The following is an 18,008-nucleotide window of genomic DNA, read 5'->3' on the forward strand; positions in this document are numbered from 1 at the left end:
CCAACCCCTCCTCCTCCTTTCTTAAGCCCCCAACTCTGTCCCCACCGCTTTGGGGGCCCCCGCGCCAGCTTTCTCCCCCAAGACCCCCCTAGCTCCGGGAGACGCAGAGGGGCCGCCGCAGAACGCCTCAGAGGTGTCTGCTGGGAATGGGGGAACTGGGAAGTTGATACGTTATTTCTATCGGCCTAAAGCAGCTGCCTTTAGGGGGGAGGGGAGATGACTGAGCTGGGGAAAAGGTTGCCGTCCAGGTCATCCTAGCCAGCCCCCGGCCTCGAATCTCCCTCCTCCCGGTGCGTGTGCCTGAGGCAGTGGGGGATGTCACTTGGAATAAATTAGGTGAAACACTTTCTAAACCCTAGGAAGAACTGGGAAGGAACCCCCAGAACACCAAATGCAGGTCCTGGCGAAGGAAAACACGGAAGAGGCAGAGAAAGGGAAGGTGTCGCCCAAAAACAGCCAGAGAAGAGAGACCAGGGAGCCGAGACGCAGATTTCCAGGAGAGGCCACAGGGTGGCGCTAGAAGCTCGCGAGCAAAGGTGTGAGCTACGCCCGGGTTGGGTGGGTGGGGGCGCGGTCTGCAGACCCCACTGCTCTGCGCCTCGCCACCCCGAGTCAGCCCCTGACCCCGGCCATCCAGCGCTGGCCCCCAGGCCGGGTAGGACCAAGCCGGGCTGGGCTGGCATCGATCGCCGCCCTGACAAGAGCATCGATTTCTGCACGGAGAAATTAATAGATCTTCTCTTAGCTCCTCGGACGCGGGGGCCGCCCGCGGGTGGAGCTGGGGACCCGTTTGTCCTAGGAGGCCGCCAGCCCGCCCGGAAAGCCCCAGGATCCCCAGCACCGGCCCGCGGGCAGGTCCCAGCCACTCCCACCCCGCAGGCCGTTGTGGCTGCAAGAGCCGGACCGCCTCAAGCCGGGGAGGGGGGAGGAAGAGGGGTCCTGGAGGAGGGACTCTTGGGGAGAAGGCAGACAAGGACCCCAGGGATCAAGCGAATGAAGCCCTCTGAGGCGCGCGCTTCTCCTCTCCGCCGGGGCCCCAGTACAGACCGGCCCGTAATTCCCCGAGACAGAGAGGGACAAACAGACCGATGGAGCAGCCTGAATTCAGGAAGGTGACCGGACAGAGGCGGGGCCCAAAGGGTGATTGCCCTCTCTACGGGGATCTTGGTCAGAACCAAAGGACTAGCGCTAGGACAGAGCTTCTTGTCCCCAATGTGGCGGCCTCCTCAGAGGCTGAGAGGGGCTCCGAGAGGCGAGAGGGGAAGGGCTTGAATATGCAGGAGACACAGTTCGTGTTCCTACCAGGTTTCAACTAGCTCGCTTCCCGCCGGGTGGCGGCTGCCAGAAGTTACCCCGCAGGTGTCAAGGCACTGGGTGTCAGAACCTAGAACCACTCCTTCCCGGGGGCCCCGGTTCGCTGCCTCTCAGACCGAGCAGCCCCATTTGGGAGAAGTCCGGGGCGAGAGGGGGAGGACCCACTGCAGCCACCGCGGGGTTGGGGGCAGCTCGGTTCTTGGCCTACCATCCCCCTGTATTTTGGCCTTATTTCCCCAACAGACCTATCCCCCTCAGTTGTCAGGCTAAATATTTTGGCTTGGCGGGAGGGGCGGGGAGAACCGAGAGGTCCCAGCAGACCAATCCGTTCGGTCTGGGGGCGGGGAGGGCGGGAGCTGGGCGCGGCCCCTGCGTGCGGCCCCAGGAGAGAACGCAGCGAGCGGGCGCCCGGGAGCCGAGCGCGCCCCGAGGGATCCGGGGAGACCCTCTCCTGCGAGTCCCGTTCCCCGGGACCCCAGCTGCTCTCCTCGGCACGCTCCCGGCTTCCGCTCGCCCTGCCCTCGGGGTTGGCCGCTTCTTGGCCTGCCTTTTGCTCTGCACCCTGTGTGACTTTCTCCCTCTGGAGGCCCCTCTGAGTCTCTCCCTGTCGCTGTCTGTACCTCTGTCCCCATTTCTCTTCTCTGGGTTCTCTGTCTCCAGCTGCCTGTCACTGCTTTGTGTCTCTGTGGCTGTCACTCCTTTTTTCTGTCTCCTGCCATCTCTGTGTGGGATTCCTCGTGGCTCTGCCCAGCCCCTTCCCCTCCCCTCTGAAGCCTGGTCTCCATGTCCCATAGGGCATGTCAGACCCTTCTCCTGCCCTGAGACATCTGGAGGAGAGCCAGGACTGGGCACAAGGCAGGGCCAGGACAATGGCAGTGCCCAGTGTGTGGCCGTGGGTGGCATGCCTCCTTGTGATCCTCCTCTCCTTGGGATTTGGCCTGGATGCACTGGAGGGTGAGTGCCCAGCATTGTCTCCTGGAGCCCCGTCTCCCTTCCAGCCAGAACACACCTATTTCCCTGCTGCAGTGTGAAGACTGGGGTTAGCTCTCACAAGGACTTCCCACCAGGGACAGCAGTGAGTGCCCCACATAAGGGTGTTTTACTCTCAGTTCCCTGGGAGTTGAAAAGGACCTTGAAACAGAGGGATGAATACCTGTCCTCCATTCCTGCTTGTGAGACTGTAATCCCAGTGAAGCCTGAATGAGAACCAATATGAGCGGGGGAGTCTTACAGGTCATTTCTAGAGCCACTGAATGGCAAGGGGTCAGGAGCCAGACAGGTGGCTGAGAACTTGGCACCATTGGGTAACTGAACCCATGGTGCAGACAGGAAACAGGTTCAGAGAACTGAGAGGTCAGGCTAGACTGGGTCCTAAGCTCCTGCCTCCAGGCCCCTGTCCTGTGCCCCCACCCTTAGGGCCCATCCACTGGGGTGGGGGGCTGCTTTTCATTAGTGCCCTATGTTAGACACTTCCCATGTGTGGGGTTTCTGGGGAGGATCATGTAGATTAAGTGGCCCTCATGGGGGTGCTGGGGGCTTGGCGGGGAGAAGAAAAAAAGCTGAGGGTGGAAGATTCAAAAGGGGCAGGATGAACAGATGTCCCCTCTGCAATGCCACCATTCGCTTCCACACAGAGCTCAGGAATCCAGTGCTTTGTGCCTGCCGGAGGGGTCCTGTGATGCCCCCAGACTGGGAGCTTGCAGGGGCAGGGCAGTCTCCACCTCCTACAGAGACAGAGGAGTGATGTGATGGGTTGGGGTAGGGGGTGCCCTGAAGGGTGCTCGTCACAGAGGCACTGCCTGCAAGGCCCAGCCCTCCCTCACACACCCTCCCCTCCTCCAGGGCTGTGACAGGACAGGGCACAGCAGATGCCAGCCCTGAGCACCGTCGTCAGCACAGGAGCATGTCCCTGAGGGGGAGGGAGGCTGGTGTTTGGTCAGGGACCCAGATGTCCCGTTCCCAGTGCAGCTCTGCACAGGGCTGTGTCCTGAGGGGAGGCAGGGGTTAATCTGTGAAGGTCGTAGATTTATTTTTCCAAATGACTCCCATCAGGGGAGCCCTAGCGAGGCAGGGGCATGATGGGAAGTGGCATGTGGGCGCCTGAGAGAACCCCCATCTGCCTCGCAGAGCCTGATTGGCCTGTGCCTAGAGGGGCTAGAAGTGTTTTCTCATTCTTCCTCCCTCTCTTTTGTGTGTGTGTGTGTGTGTGCATGTGCTCAGACACACACACACAGTTGCTGGGCAGAGCCAAGCCCAGGACCATGAATGACAACAGAGGGAAAGTGTGGAGTAAGCCCAGGGAGCCAGCCTTGCCTGCCCACCCGCCTCTTAACCATCAGAGGATGGGCCTAGGGATGTGTAATGTGTGCCATGTTGCTGGAGGGCTAGGTGGGAAGGGAGAGGGTAGAGGCTGGAGAGGTTGGCAGGACTTGAATGGCAAGCTGAAGAATTCAGACTTGACTGTCCCACAGTGGGAGCCATAGAAGGTATCCTTGGGAGCAAGTGAGTGCAGGGACCAGGTATCCAGCCCACTTAGGGGAATGGTCCTAGGTGCCCTGGGGAGAGAAAGGGAAGTGAGGCTGGGGCCAGGGGTCTGAAGAAACCAGACACACTCAGGTCCCCAAGGGAGGAGTGGACTTGGGATCTAGACGTCCATCGACTGAACCCACAGTCCCTAAGTGTGGGGGGATGCAGAGCTGACTAACAAGGGCCTCACCCTCAGGAGATCCCTCCTTGGAGGGGATGACAGAGATATAGATGGCAATGTTGGGGAGATGCCCCAGGTGTTCTGGTGTGGGTGCTGGACTAAGTGCTGCCGAGCCTGAAGGGGAAGTGATTAACTCAACATCAGAGGGTCGGGGAAGGGGGAGCTGGCCCTGCAGATTGCAGGACAAGAGCTGAGGTTGTTACGAGGCCGAGGAACTCTTCTAGAGCTGGAGATATTAGTGAGGACCAGTTTATCAACTCCCAGAACGTCAGGCTGAGGAGCCTAAGCTTGAACTTTTGGCATTGAGGAGCCACAGAATGTCCCTGTGAGAGTAAAACAAATGCAGGGACCAGGCACCTAGCTCCCTTGGGCCTGGGAGAGAAGTGGAGGGCATGAAGCTCAGACTACTGCCTCCCAGTTACAGAATTCATTCATTCATTCATTCATCAAATATTTATTGAGCGCCAATTTTGTGCCAGGCATTGTACCAGGCACCAAGGATACCGCGATGAATTATACAAAGAACCCTGCCCTTCTGGAGCTTACAGTAAACAAACTAAATGTGTAAATTATATATTATCCAGTGTTAAGAATTATGGAGAGGGGCCAGTGGTCAAGTGGTTAATTAAGTTCCCGCACTTCGCTTTGGCGGCCCAGGGTTTTACCAGTTTGGATCCTGGGCGCGGACATAGCACCGCTCATCAAGCCACGCTGGGGCGGCATCTCACATGCCACAACCAGAAGGACCTACAGCTAAATATACAACTATGTACTGGGGGGCCTCGGGAGAAGAAGAAAAAAAAACAAAAAGAAGATTGGCAACAGATGTTAGCTTAGGGCCAATCTTTAACAAAAAAGAATTATGGAGAAAAATAAAGGAGGAAGTCGGAGGGGGTGTCATTTTAACTAGGATGGTCAGGGAAGGCCACATTGAGGAGGTGACATTTGAGCAAAGACTTCAAGGAGGGGAGGGAGCCATTTAGAGGGAAGAGTGTTCTAGCCAGAGGGAACAGAAGGTGCAAAGACACCAAGCAAAGCTTGGCTGACTTGTTTGAGGAACAGCAAAGAGGTCAGTGTGGCTGAAGGAGAGAGAGAAAGGGGCTGGAGTCCGAGAGGCTGCAGAGGGCTTGTAGGCAGTGTTGAGGACTTTGGATTTATATCAGGGAGATGGAGGCCATTGCGGGGGAATGGGCAGTGGAGGAACATGATCCAGCTTGTGTTTCGAGATCACTCTGGCTAGAGTGGAGAACAGACCACAGAGGGGACAAGGGCGGAAGTAGGGGGGTTGCTACTGTAAAGCCAGGGGAAGATGATGATGAAGCAGTGACGGTGGTGCCAAGTGGCTGGGTTCTGGATCTATTTTAAAGACAGAGCCCATGGGGTGTGGGGGGTGAGAGAAGGAAAGGAGGCGAGGATGCCTTTAGATCTGGAGTCCGACTGCAAGAAGGAATTTGCAGTCAACGAGCAGGAGAAGTGGGTTTGGGAGGGAAGGTCCAGAGCTCACTTTTGTCCGTGTTGGCTCATCTGGGAGAGATCCTGCAAGCTGCAGGTATGGCTTCGGAGGCCCAGGGAGGAGGTCACCCCACACCCACAGCAGAGCCCGGTTCCCCCTCAATGTCCCACTCCCAATGTGGTCCTCTTCCTCCAAAGCTGCCAGGGTGGGATGGAGTGCTTGGACCAGGCTGCCCTGACAGCTGCCTGCCGTGTGTGCCCACAGTGTGCCCCAGCCTGGACATCCGCTCAGAGGTGGCAGAGCTGCGGCGGCTGGAGAACTGCAGTGTGGTAGAGGGCCACCTGCAGATCCTGCTCCTGTTCACAGCCACAGGCGAGGACTTCCATGGCCTCAGCTTCCCGCGCCTCACCCAGATCACCGACTACCTGCTCCTCTTCCGTGTCTATGGCCTGGAGAGCCTGCGTGACCTCTTCCCCAACCTAGCAGTCATCCGCGGTGCCCGACTCTTCCTGGGCTACGCGCTGGTCATCTTCGAGATGCCTCACCTGCGTGACGTGGGGCTGCCGGCGCTGGGGGCCGTGCTGCGTGGGGCTGTGCGTGTGGAGAAGAACCAGGAGCTCTGCCACCTCTCCACCATTGACTGGGGCCTGCTGCAGCCTTCACCTGGCGCCAACCACATCGTGGGCAACAAGCTGGGTGAGGAGTGTGCCGACGTATGCCCCGGCGTGCTGGGTGCCTCTGGCGAACCCTGTGCCAGGACCACCTTCAGCGGGCACACCGACTACAGGTGCTGGACCTCCAGCCACTGCCAGAGAGGTGGGCACTGGCACAGAGCACGACTGGGGGGCACAGAGAGGACAGGGTAGCCACAGGATGGTGTGGGTCAGTACTTTGCCGCCAGTGTTTACTTTAATCCTCACTTACCCTATGAGGCAGGTACTATTGCTATTCCTGTTTCACAGATGAGGAAACTGAGGCTCGGAAAAGTTAAATAACTGGTGTGGCGTGAAGCAGTCAAGGGGTAGGCAAAAGACAGCGTCAGGTGGTCATGGCGGAAGTAAAGGACAGGCACCAAGTGGGCGTGGGGGAAAGGGTAGGTGTGAGTGGATACGAGGCGGCAGCACAAGAAGCAGTATAGGGCAGTGGTTAAGTGCAAAGCCAGACGGCCGGGGTTCAAATCTCAGCTCCACTACTCACTGGCTGTGTTCAGTTAGCCTACCTGTGCCTCGGTTTCCTCACCTGTAAAATGATCATAGGCTTGTTATGAGGAATGAGCTACTCTGTAAAGCATTCGAGTGGTGCCTGGGCCATGGTAGCTGTTCTGTGTTCCTGATGAAAGTGGCCACAGCGCAGGTGGTCCAGGCTCGGCGGGTGATATGGTAACGGGGAGGTTGGGAGCGGGTGGGAAGAGAAAGGAGGAAGTGACAGACGAACGACAGGATAGGTGAGGACGAAAATGTGAGGCGGGATCTTCTTTAAGAAGTAAGATGCATGGAGAGGAACCCGAGGACTGGAGTGGAGAAGAGGAGTGGGAGGAGTGGAATAAGGAGGGGTGGTTGGTGGAGGAAGTGAAAGTTATGGGGGAGGGAAGGAAGACCATTCAGAGGCTGGGAGCAGATCTGGGGTCTCCCAACATGGGGCTCTTTCCACACAGCTCCTGGAAGTCAGCCCCCCTCACCCAAATGCCTCCGCCTCAGGGCAGAAGAGTAACCAGACCCCTGCTGTATCCACTGGGCCCCACGTCCCGATGCCTCCCTGTTGGCTGTAAACACAGCTGCCACCAGTCCCCTCTCGTGTATAGTGTCAACATGCCCCGGCTGACCCCCACCACCCGCATCGCTCCCACAGACATCCAGCTGCCACTGTGCAGAGCTCCCAGGCCACTAGGCCCCCAGCCCCAAACCCACCCACTGCTGCTTGGGGCCGCCTCCTGCCCAGGGCAGGGCACTAAAGGGGAGGAGGTATGGGCAGGGGCCTGGGTGAAATGACCAGTGGTGGCGCCTGTTTCCACACACTCCCAGGCCCACCTTGCCCCAGGGCTAGCTGCTCAGGAGAAGCTGGCTGGCTCGCCCTGGCACCATGCCCAGTGATGATCTGGGCACCAGGCCTAGACAGGACAGCAGGCTGGGGAGCAGCAGCCCTGATGGACAAGGTCACTGCTCTGTCCTGAGTTCTGACACCCCTGACCAGGCACTGTGGGAAGTGGGGAGCCACAGAAAAGGGCCATGGTCCTTGTCCTCAAGAGCCCCTGTCTAAGGAAAACAGAGTAGGCAACCAGTGTCATCAGAACGGGAGGGGTTTGGGAGCAGGCTAAGAGCCTTATCCCAGGAGGAGGGGGTGGGGCCAGGACCAAGAAGTCGTGGGTCAGGTCTAATGCAGCACTCTGTCCACAGTGTGCCCCTGTCCCCGTGGACTGGCCTGCACAGCTCGGGGTGAGTGCTGCCACATCGAATGCCTGGGGGGCTGCAGCCGGCCGGAAGACCCTCGTGCCTGCGTCGCCTGCCGCCATCTCTACTTCCAGGGCGCCTGCCACCGGACCTGCCCTCCAGGCACCTACCAGCATGAATCCTGGCGCTGCGTCACGGCCCAGCGCTGTGCCAGCCTGCGCTCTGTGCCCGGCCGTGCCTCCACCTTTGGTATCCACCAGGGCAGCTGCCTGGCCCAGTGCCCCCCAGGCTTCACCAGTAATGGCAGCAGGTGAGTGTTGGGTGGGTGGGGGGGCACCCTTGGAGCAGTGAGGAGACCCACACTGGTCCAGGGCTCACACCACACCCTCCGCTTGCCCCTGCTAGCATATTCTGCCACAAGTGCGAGGGGCTGTGCCCCAAAGAGTGCAAGGTGGGCACCAAGACCATCGACTCTGTCCAGGCGGCACAGGATCTGGTGGGCTGCACCCACGTGGAGGGGAGCCTCATCCTCAATCTTCGCCAGGGCTGTTAGTACCTTCCTCAGGGGCGTGCCTCTCCCCTGGCCACACCCTTCCTCCCAGCCACGCCCCTTACAATGACCAAGCTAAAGCACCACTTTCCATGGCCCACCATCCCAGCCTTGAGGGCCCCCCTTCCCTGGGCCCCCATGCAGCCCCCTCACCCTGTGGACCCATCACTTTCCCTGCCCCTGCTCCAGCCCTGTCTTCCCATCCCCTAGACAACCTGGAACAGGAGCTGCAGCGCAGCCTGGGCCTGGTGGAGACCATCACCGGCTTCCTCAAAATCAAGCACTCCTTTGCCCTCGTGTCCCTGGGCTTTTTCAAGAACCTGAAACTAATCCGGGGGGATGCCATGGTGGATGGGTAAGGGGTCAGAAACAGGCCTCTGACCAGTTCCCTCTATCACATCTCCTCCCCAACACTCCCAAAACAGTGGTGAAGAGCATGGGTTCTGAAACCAGCTCTGCTACTTACTAGCTGTGTGACTCTAGGTAGGTTACTTAACTTCTCTGGTCCTCACTTTTCTCATCTGTAAAATGGGGTAATAAGTACACACTACTTATTTCTTAGGGCTGTTGTGAGTATTACTTAAGTTGTTATGTATAAAGCCCTTAAAACAGTGCTTGGAATGCATTACATACTATATAAATTATAGTAACATATAACTCTATGGGTTGGCTATAACTATCACGTGATCCTCTCAGCTGCAGAGCAAGACTGTGTGGGTTTGAAACCCATTCCTACTGCCTACCAGCCAAGGCCTACCCATAATGTAGCCAGGATTTTTCAAAATAATGTTTTAAATTACCATCCAGCCAAGTGGTTTCTCATGTCTCCTGGCACATTGCCATGTACCCCCAGGAGTGCCCACACTCCAGCCTCTTCAACAGAAGAGGCATAGCCCCAGACTGAGTCCCACTCCTCCCCATGTTCCTAAAGGCAGGACTGAGCCTGGCACATAGCAGGTGCCTAGTTAATGTGAGATGAGGGAAGGAGGGAGGCAGAGAAACTGCTGACCCCATTTCACTGATGAGGAAAAGATGCAGAATGTGGGTGACTCGCCAGACATTACACTCTTGGTCAGTGACACAGAGTGGGTGTGTATGAATGGCCCATGTATGCTGGGCGTGAGTGGGCTGCCAAGCGCCCCTCCTCCCCTGTGCTCCCAGCACAGCCCCTCCAGGAGAAGCCTATGAGGCACCCCTCCCGACCCCCTGCCCCGACCTCCCGTGCAGAGCAAGGTCCCTGGCCTCCCCCAGGAACTACACTCTGTATGTGCTGGACAACCAGAACCTGCAGCAGCTGGGCTCCTGGGTGGCTGCTGGGCTCACCATTCCCGTGGGCAAGATCTACTTCGCCTTCAACCCACGCCTCTGCTTGGAGCACATCTACCGCTTGGAGGAGGTGACCGGCACGCGAGGACGGCAAAACAAGGCCGAGATCAACCCCCGCACCAACGGAGACCGCGCCGCCTGTGAGGCCCGACACCCCAACCGCAGAGCAGCGAGCGCACTCGCGCGCGAACGAGAGACTCGACGGCAGGAAACACCCAGACGCGCGCACACACGCAGACGTTCACACACACTGAAACACACCGGACACGCCCCCGGGTGGGAGGGGGCGCTTGATGGGGACAACGTGATCAGTTCTCTTCAGAGGCGGTGTTGGGGTGGGATGCTGCGGGATCAGGGTAGGGGCTTGGAAGTAGGCGGCTCAAGGGGGTGACGGCGCAGTTGAGAGCAGGGTTCTCCCCTCGCCCCGCCCAGGCCAGACTCGTACCCTGCGCTTCGTGTCCAACGTGACGAAGGCCGACCGCATCTTGCTGCGCTGGGAGCGCTATGAGCCGCTGGAGGCTCGCGACCTACTCAGCTTCATAGTGTACTACAAGGAGTCGTGAGTACCGGGGGCGGGGCCAGAGCGGGGCGGGGCGGGGGCGGGGCCAGAATGGCAGCAGGGTCCGAATCAGACCCCGCCACTTAATTCACGACAGCAGGCAGGTAAGGGCAGAGCGTCGCGGGGCTGTGGAGAGCCAAGAAGCCAGGACCCCTAAGTCGCACTCCCTTGTAGGGTCTATATCTGGCTTTCCTCTCACCTTCTTCATCCCTCTACATTTCACTTCACCCAGTGAAACGGAGAGGGCAATCAGGGCTTCAGAGAGCCCAGGAGAGGCGCCCCGCTGGGATGGCTGGGATAATTAAACTTCAATTCACTATGCTAATGCTCTGTACTGACCACATGCTCCTGCCCCAGCAGCGGTCTGGGAAGTACCCACTAATTTGGCCAGTTTTATGCACAGCTTTGCCAGCATTTCATTAAAGCCTGAGGAAGCGAGGGAACAGGGACAGCCAAAGACTGGCTGCTCTTTGCTTTGGAGAGAGTGTACTGACCATAGCAGGAGGGAGAGTGGTTAGACCACAAGACTTCTCCAAAAGTATGGCTAGGAATCAAAAATGGAAATCCTTAGAGGAGAGAGATGGATTTGGGATGGCAAGCTGGAGGGCAGGAGTGAGGAGTTCTCTCCCTCTGTGGTAGATAGAAGATGGGAGCCTCCTGGCTTAGAAGCTTTTCCTATGAATTAAAATCGAGAGGTCTTAGTTGCCCACTAGCACAGGGCCTGGCCTGGAGGAAGGAGGGAAGTCAATGGTGGGAGGCCTGCTCATATGGCCAAGGTTCTCCTAGGCCTCAGTGGTAGGTGAAGGTGTCCAGCATGGGGGAGCTGGACAGTTTGTTAAATACAGATTCCTGGGGCCCTCCCCCACTGATTCTGATTCAATTAGTCCTGGGTAGGAACCAGGAATGTGCATTTCTAACAAGCTTCCTGGTAAAGCTGAATCTTCTGGTCCACGGACCACACTTTGAGGAGCGCTAACATGGACTGCAACGTAAATGGTAACCCCTGGCTTGTGCAGCTCACAATCTGCACAGCTATACACAGCTGCCTCTGGGCTCAAAAGGCAGAGAAACTTAGAGGTCCTTCAGGAAGCTCCCCTAACATCATTCCTTGCAGTGTGGCTGTGGCTGCGTTCCCTCAGAGACAGATACTGGGGATCCTGGCTCGATTCCAGCTCTGAGCAGACCCACTCAGTGAGTGTGTCATGCCCACAGGCTACCTGCCCCAGAGGGCAGACCCATACCTGCTTCTGGAGGCCCTTGTGTGTACCGGAAAAAGAATGACAATGACAGTCTTGGAGTGATTCAGAGAGGAGGGGGGTGCTAGTAACTGGGATAAGGCTGAGCTGCCCCTCAGCTCCAGGGATGGGGTATTCAGTCCATTCCAGAATGCCACGGAGCACGTAGGTCCAGATGCCTGTGGGACCCAGAGCTGGAATCTGCTGGATGTGGAGCTGCCCCTAAGCCGTACCCAGGAGCCAGGGGTGACCCTCGCCCCTCTTAAGCCCTGGACGCAGTATGCAGTGTTTGTGCGGGCCATCACGCTGACCACTGCTGAGGATAGCCCCCACCAAGGAGCCCAGAGCCCCATTGTCTACCTGCGAACCCTGCCTGCGGGTAGGCTGAAGCCTTCGAAGGGGATGGGAGCTAGATGCCTGGGTCCTAGTGAGAACGGGGAAACCCACACCAGAAATAGAGAAGCTGGGTCACTGAACACCTGGTTCACCAAGGCTAGCAGGCCAGCTGCTTGAGTCCTAGAAGGAAGAGGAGGCATCGCCTAGGTCCTAGGGAGGCTGTGGGTGGGAGAGCACAGGGGGAACGATTGAGACAATTCAAGGGCCTTTGGGGGACAAGGGAAGGACAAAATGCTGAGTTCTAAGAAGGGGAGGTTGAGAGTCACCTATTTCTCAGGAGAAGGGAATGTCAGAGCCCAGAGAGAGGTGCCCGTTACCAGACAGTATTTGAAAGGCGGATCCGTGGCACCTCAGTTGTACCCTACTCACACCCTCAGCGCCCACGGTGCCCCAGGACGTCATCTCCACTTCCAACTCCTCCTCCCACCTGCTGGTGCGCTGGAAGCCACCGACCCAGCGCAACGGGAACATCACCTACTACCTGGTGCTGTGGCAGCGTCTGGCAGAGGACGGCGACCTCTACCTCAATGACTACTGCCACCGTGGTGCGCGGGGAGGATGCGCGAGCCAGAGGGTTTGGGGCGCCCCGGGCCGCGGGCGCTGGCCGTCTAACTACTTCCTTCCCCGCCGCCGCGCCAGGCTTGCGGCTGCCCACCAGCAACAACGATCCCCGCTTCGACCGCGAAGATGGGGAACTCGAGGCCGAGATGGAGCCCGGCTGCTGCCCTTGCCAGCACCCACCTCCTGGGCAGGTCCTGCCACCGCTGGAAGCGCAAGAGGCCTCGTTCCAGAAGAAGTTTGAAAACTTTCTACACAACGCTATCACCATCCCCAAGTGCGGCTAGGAACACGCGGGCCGGACGGGTCGGATGGGCGGGGCCATGAGGGTGGTGGTCTTGCTGGAGGTGGGGCTTTGTGGGCGGGGCCTGGGTTGTGGGTGGGTTTGGAGGCCGCTCGCCGCCGCTTAGCGCGTGGGGGAGCGTTCCGGACGGGCTTGACAGGGCCCTCCCTGGTTTCCCCAGATCCCCTTGGAAGGTGACGTCCATCAACGAGAGCCCTCAAATGTAAGCGGTGGCGGGGCCGGGGCTGAGGGGCAGGGTCCTGGGGCCGGGCCCTGGCTCTGACTCGCACCTTCCACAGGGACTCAGGGCGGCACCGCCGGGCCGTGGGGGCCCTCAGGCTTGGGGGGAACAGCTCAGATTTCGAGATCCAGGAGGACAAAGTACCCCGGGAGCGAGCGGTGCTGAGTGGCCTGCGCCACTTCACGGAATACAGGATCGACATCCACGCCTGTAACCACGCGGCGCACACCGTGGGCTGCAGCGCAGCCACCTTCGTCTTCGCGCGCACCATGCCCCACAGTAGGTGACGCCCCTCACCTTCTACCCCCGCCACTGACGCCAACGACCCTAATTAATTAGTGCTCCAACTAGCGAGTTTGACCTCCCGCTAACTCCAGAGCCTCGCTTCGCTCTCCCCTCCCAGTCCCCCATAATCCCAGAGCTTCCTCAAACCCCCCGGTTTAGCCCCCTTGGGTTTGAACATGGAGGGAAGAGGAAATACTTGTGGCTGGGCTGCTTGATGCCCTCTCCTGCAGGAGAGGCGGATGGAATCCCAGGGAAGGTGGTCTGGGAGGTGGCCAGCAAAAGCAGTGTCCTCCTGCGCTGGCTGGAGCCACCGGACCCCAACGGACTCATCCTCAAGTATGAAATCAAGTACCGCCGCTTAGGGGAGGTAGGTACCCCGGGGGACCCTTAACCCTGCCCCAAATTGTGCCTCCATCCTATTCCCAGCCAGCTGTTCTATGTTGCCCTCAGGAGGCCACAGTACTGTGCGTGTCCCGCCTGCGATATGCCAAGTTTGGGGGGGTCCAGCTGGCCCTGCTGCCCCCCGGAAACTATTCTGCCAGAGTTCGGGCAACCTCACTGGCTGGCAATGGGTCCTGGACAGAGAGTGTTGCTTTCTACATCCTTGGCCCAGGTATACATGGCCTCTGTCCCAGCCCTGTACTCCCAAACAGCCCCACCTGGGTCCCCAGCCACATCTCCCACTGTAGAAACCACAGACCCCTCCACCCCATCCCTCCCCATTTCCCCACTGTGGAAAGGGAAGCATCCTCTACCCCCTGGCTCCTCTATCGTTGACCCTACCCTCTGTTGCCTGCTGACCCTGTCCTCTGACCGCCAGAGGAGGAAGACTCCGGGAGTCTGCACGTCCTTCTCACTCTCACCCCTGTGGGGCTCATGCTGCTCATCATTCTTGCTGCCCTTGGTTTCTTCTATGGGAAGAAGAGGTGATGACAAGTCCCACCAGTTCCCAACCCCCTCCTCTCCCTGCGCCCTCATCACAAGGTCAGTGTAGTAGGAGAGAAGTAGATAAGACAGCAGAAAGGACTTCCTTAGAAGCAGTAATTCTTCCCCTGGGGGCAGCATGGAGGGGACATACCTTTCAGCTAGGGTGACCACCTCATCCTGGTTTGCCTGGTACTTTCCTGACTTTAGCAGTAAAAGTCTCGCATACTGGGAAACCCCTCAATCTGGGCACACTAGGACAATCTGTCACCGCACTCTTGGCCTGAGAAAAAATGAAGCTGGTTCTACCATAGCAAGGGGAGAGGCAGGAGACCTCAGAATATGTCCTCAGATGCCTGATGTCAGATCCCCCCGGGGCTGAATGCAAGAGGGAAGTGGGGGCAAGGCTTTGATTAGCTTGTTTCTAAGAACTAGCTGAGAGGGGAGGAACCCCTCTACTCCTGGCCTCCTTATTCCCAGCCCATCAGATCCCAGATCCCAGGACTAAGACCAAGACCAGTTTGGAAAGTGCTTAGGGCTTCCCAGGGGTCACCCTGATCAGGGCTGGGGGTGTAGTCAGTTATTTCCCTTCTCCTTGCAACTCCCTCTTCCTTGTCCCCTGACATTGCTCCTTCCTGAGGACCTTGCAGCCTGACGCTCTTTCCTCCCATTGCAGAAACAGCACCCTGTACACCTCTGTGAATCCGGAGTATTTCAGTGCCTCTGATAGTAGGTCTGGGGATGGGTGGACAGGTGCTGTGAGAAAGGGAGCCGGGAGGGGAGGAGAGGCAGACTTCCAGGAGACCTTCTTGGAGAAGGCAGCCTTGGGACCCGAGCCCTTCAGAAGAAGAGAGAAGTGGGTGGAGGCGTGACAGAGAGCAGTAGCCTTGCCTCTTGACCCCCACCTCCTCTCAGTGTACATCCCTGACGAGTGGGAGGTACCTCGGAAGCAGATCTCCATAATCCGAGAACTGGGCCAGGGCTCTTTCGGGATGGTATATGAGGGGCTGGCACAAGGACTTGAGGCTGGAGAGGAGTCCACGCCCGTGGCCCTGAAGACAGTGAATGAGCTGGCCAGCCCACGGGAACGCATTGAGTTCCTCAAGGAAGCCTCTGTCATGAAGGCATTCAAGTGTCACCATGTGGTAAGACAGGGTCAGGGGCATTATCAGGGTCATAATTAGGTCATGTGGTAAGAGAGATAGGGTCAGGGATGGGACCAGGGCACCTCAGGCACCTATCACCTGATAGGGTCAGGGTTGGGACTGTGGTTAGAATCCTAATTGGGGTAAATGTCATGCTTGTGGTTAGAGTCAGAACAGGGTCCTGGCAAGGCCACGGTAGAATCATGGCTGGGCTCAGATTGGTCATGCCTAGGGGTCAATATTGAGTGCCCAGATAATTATTAGGGTTATCATTGGGATCAAGGTCAGAGTTGGGTCAATCATGAAGATTGAGATGATAGTCAGATATGATCAAGGTCATGGGTTAGGGTCAGGGTCATTGTTAAGTCAGGATTAGGGTTATGGTCATGGTTGGGGTTAGGCTCAGGGTTGGTGTCTGGGTCAGGTTGTGACCACAGCAGGTCAAGGTTTTGGCCAGGTGGGTCAAGGGGGCTGGGTAGACCTGCAACCAGGCTCTTTGTCCGTCCCAGGTGCGTCTCCTGGGTGTGGTATCTCAGGGCCAGCCAACTCTGGTCATCATGGAGTTAATGACCCGTGGGGACCTCAAGAGCCATCTTCGATCTTTGCGGCCTGAGGCAGAGGTGGGGACCAGGAAGACCCTGGACCAAGGGACTGGGGAGTTAGAGAAGACTTCAGCACAGTTTTGGGGGGTAATCCTTGGGTAGGAGTCCAGCCTCTAGGCTCTGTCTTCACCAGCCCCTGTCTTGGCTCTAGAACAACCCTGGGCTCCCACGGCCGGCACTGGGAGATATGATCCAGATGGCTGGTGAGATTGCAGATGGCATGGCTTACCTTGCTGCCAACAAGTTTGTGCACCGAGATCTGGCAGCCCGAAACTGCATGGTGTCCCAGGACTTCACCGTCAAGATTGGGGGTACAGAGGGTGCCAGGCGGGTGAGGGCAGCCTGAGGAGTGGAGAGACTCTCCCCAGCTAGGCCTCAGGAGATCGAGTCTAGCCCATTGCTCTGTCCCTGTGAGCCTGTGAGAACTTCAGCAAAGCTCCGCGCCCTGGATCTCAGTCTCGTCATCCAAGGGCAGAGGGGTTTGGCTGGGATGATCTCTGAGGTCCTTGGAGCCTGCACGTTCCAGGATTCTTGGAGACTATGGAGGTGGAGAGGGTTGGGAGAAGCATTCCTGGGGCAGGAGCTGGTGTGTGGCTCTCTGCCTCACACCCATCCACCCTTACTTTCCAGACTTCGGGATGACTCGAGACGTGTATGAGACAGACTATTACCGCAAGGGTGGGAAGGGGCTGCTGCCTGTGCGCTGGATGGCCCCCGAGTCCCTCAAAGATGGAATCTTCACTACCCACTCGGATGTCTGGTGGGGCCTGGCTGGAGCAGAGGGCTCAGGGGATGTGGGGCAGGGTCTAGGGAGGAGGTCTGAGTGCAGCCCTTCAGGGTGCCCTGAGCAGCGTGCAGCGTGCCGGGCTCAGGCCCTCCTACGTGTCCTCCAGGTCCTTCGGCGTGGTGCTCTGGGAGATCGTGACCCTGGCTGAACAGCCCTACCAGGGCTTATCCAACGAGCAGGTGCTCAAGTTTGTCATGGATGGCGGGGTCCTGGAGGAGCTGGAGAGCTGCCCGCTTCAGCTGTGAGTCACCCCAGCCTGCCCTTTCCTCATCCCGGCTCTGCCCACACCTGCCTCCCGCCCCAGGATTCTGGCCTACCTCCTCTGATGCTTTACTTCCACTGATGGCCAGCTCTGAGCCCTCCAGTTCTAAATCCCCACCACAACCCTCATTCACTCCCCGGTGACCCGCCCAGACATAATGCCCCATGACCCCTCCCCCCACTCTCAGTTGGGAGTGTTGTGGGGGGTGGTCCTGGATTCCTCTGATACTGCCCCACCCCTCCAGGCAGGAGCTGATGAGCCGCTGCTGGCAACAGAACCCGCGCCTGCGCCCAACCTTCACCCACATCCTGGACAGCATACAGGGGGAGCTGAGGCCCTCCTTCCGCCTCCTCTCCTTCTATTACAGCCCCGAGTGCCGCGGGGGCCAGGCTTCCCTGCTGCCCACTGATGTAGAGCCCGACTCCCTGCCAACCCCAAAAGGGGCTTCCTCAAACTGCAGCCCCCAAAATGGGGGTCCAGGGCACTGAGGGGACCCCCTTCCCTGGCTGATTGGTCTCCCATGGGCAGAGAGTAAGGGACCTGAACTTTGGGGCCTTGAGATGTGCAGACATTCACACCCCTACCCCACTCTCAGACAGGGTAGGGGGTGGCCGAGGGTGAGACAGAAAGTAGGAGCAGGAAAGACTGAGGGGGTCAGGGCAGACTCACGCAGGGAAGATTTTCTCAAGAGTCTGAGTTCTCCATGAGAAAGTAAGCAAGGTCACAGCAGAAGGAGTAGAGAGCAGACCACGGACGAGATGTCCTGGCCCTCGGAGTGAGAGACCCTACTCAGGCTAGGAAGACAGGCCTGCCCGCCCCGGAGGCAGAGTCCAGGGAATGCCACCCTCAGCTTGGGTCTCCTGTGGACATCTGGGGCCATCAACACACTTGAAACCAGATGAGCAACCAGAATCAGCCTGGAAACCTCTCTGCCCCTGTTTGGGGTGCTGGGGATGGGGTGTCCCCATGACTGCCTTTCTTACCACTGTGTTTC

The 18,008-nt window shown here is 58.4% G+C and overlaps 1 protein-coding gene across 1 annotated transcript; it reads left to right on the forward strand.

Annotated features, from left to right (window-relative positions):
• The first annotated feature begins 2,183 nt into the window (after window positions 1-2,183).
• On the forward strand, window positions 2,184-17,661 carry INSRR (insulin receptor related receptor). Its single transcript, XM_046683133.1, has 22 exons — window positions 2,184-2,268; window positions 5,739-6,290; window positions 7,868-8,171; window positions 8,267-8,409; window positions 8,622-8,766; window positions 9,663-9,877; window positions 10,170-10,296; window positions 11,672-11,910; window positions 12,305-12,472; window positions 12,567-12,762; window positions 12,950-12,991; window positions 13,068-13,288; window positions 13,525-13,661; window positions 13,745-13,907; window positions 14,115-14,220; window positions 14,895-14,947; window positions 15,134-15,363; window positions 15,873-15,983; window positions 16,117-16,276; window positions 16,596-16,725; window positions 16,859-16,993; window positions 17,259-17,661. The coding sequence occupies exons 1-22, from the start codon at window positions 2,184-2,186 to the stop codon at window positions 17,500-17,502; spliced, it is 3,906 nt and encodes a 1,301-aa protein (XP_046539089.1). The 3' UTR covers window positions 17,503-17,661.
• The last annotated feature ends 347 nt before the right edge of the window (window positions 17,662-18,008 follow it).

This window comes from Equus quagga, chromosome 13 (assembly GCF_021613505.1).
Source record: "Equus quagga isolate Etosha38 chromosome 13, UCLA_HA_Equagga_1.0, whole genome shotgun sequence".
Classification (NCBI taxonomy): domain Eukaryota; kingdom Metazoa; phylum Chordata; class Mammalia; order Perissodactyla; family Equidae; genus Equus; species Equus quagga.

Bases quoted from the DNA above. Each gene is read 5' to 3' on its own strand.
- INSRR (XM_046683133.1), top strand. From the start codon at position 2,184: ATGGCAGTGCCCAGTGTGTGGCCGTGGGTGGCATGCCTCCTTGTGATC. The intron at 6,291-7,867 runs GTGGGCACTGGC...CTCTGTCCACAG, and splicing joins CTCCAGCCACTGCCAGAGAG to TGTGCCCCTGTCCCCGTGGA. The intron at 8,172-8,266 runs GTGAGTGTTGGG...TGCCCCTGCTAG, and splicing joins TTCACCAGTAATGGCAGCAG to CATATTCTGCCACAAGTGCG.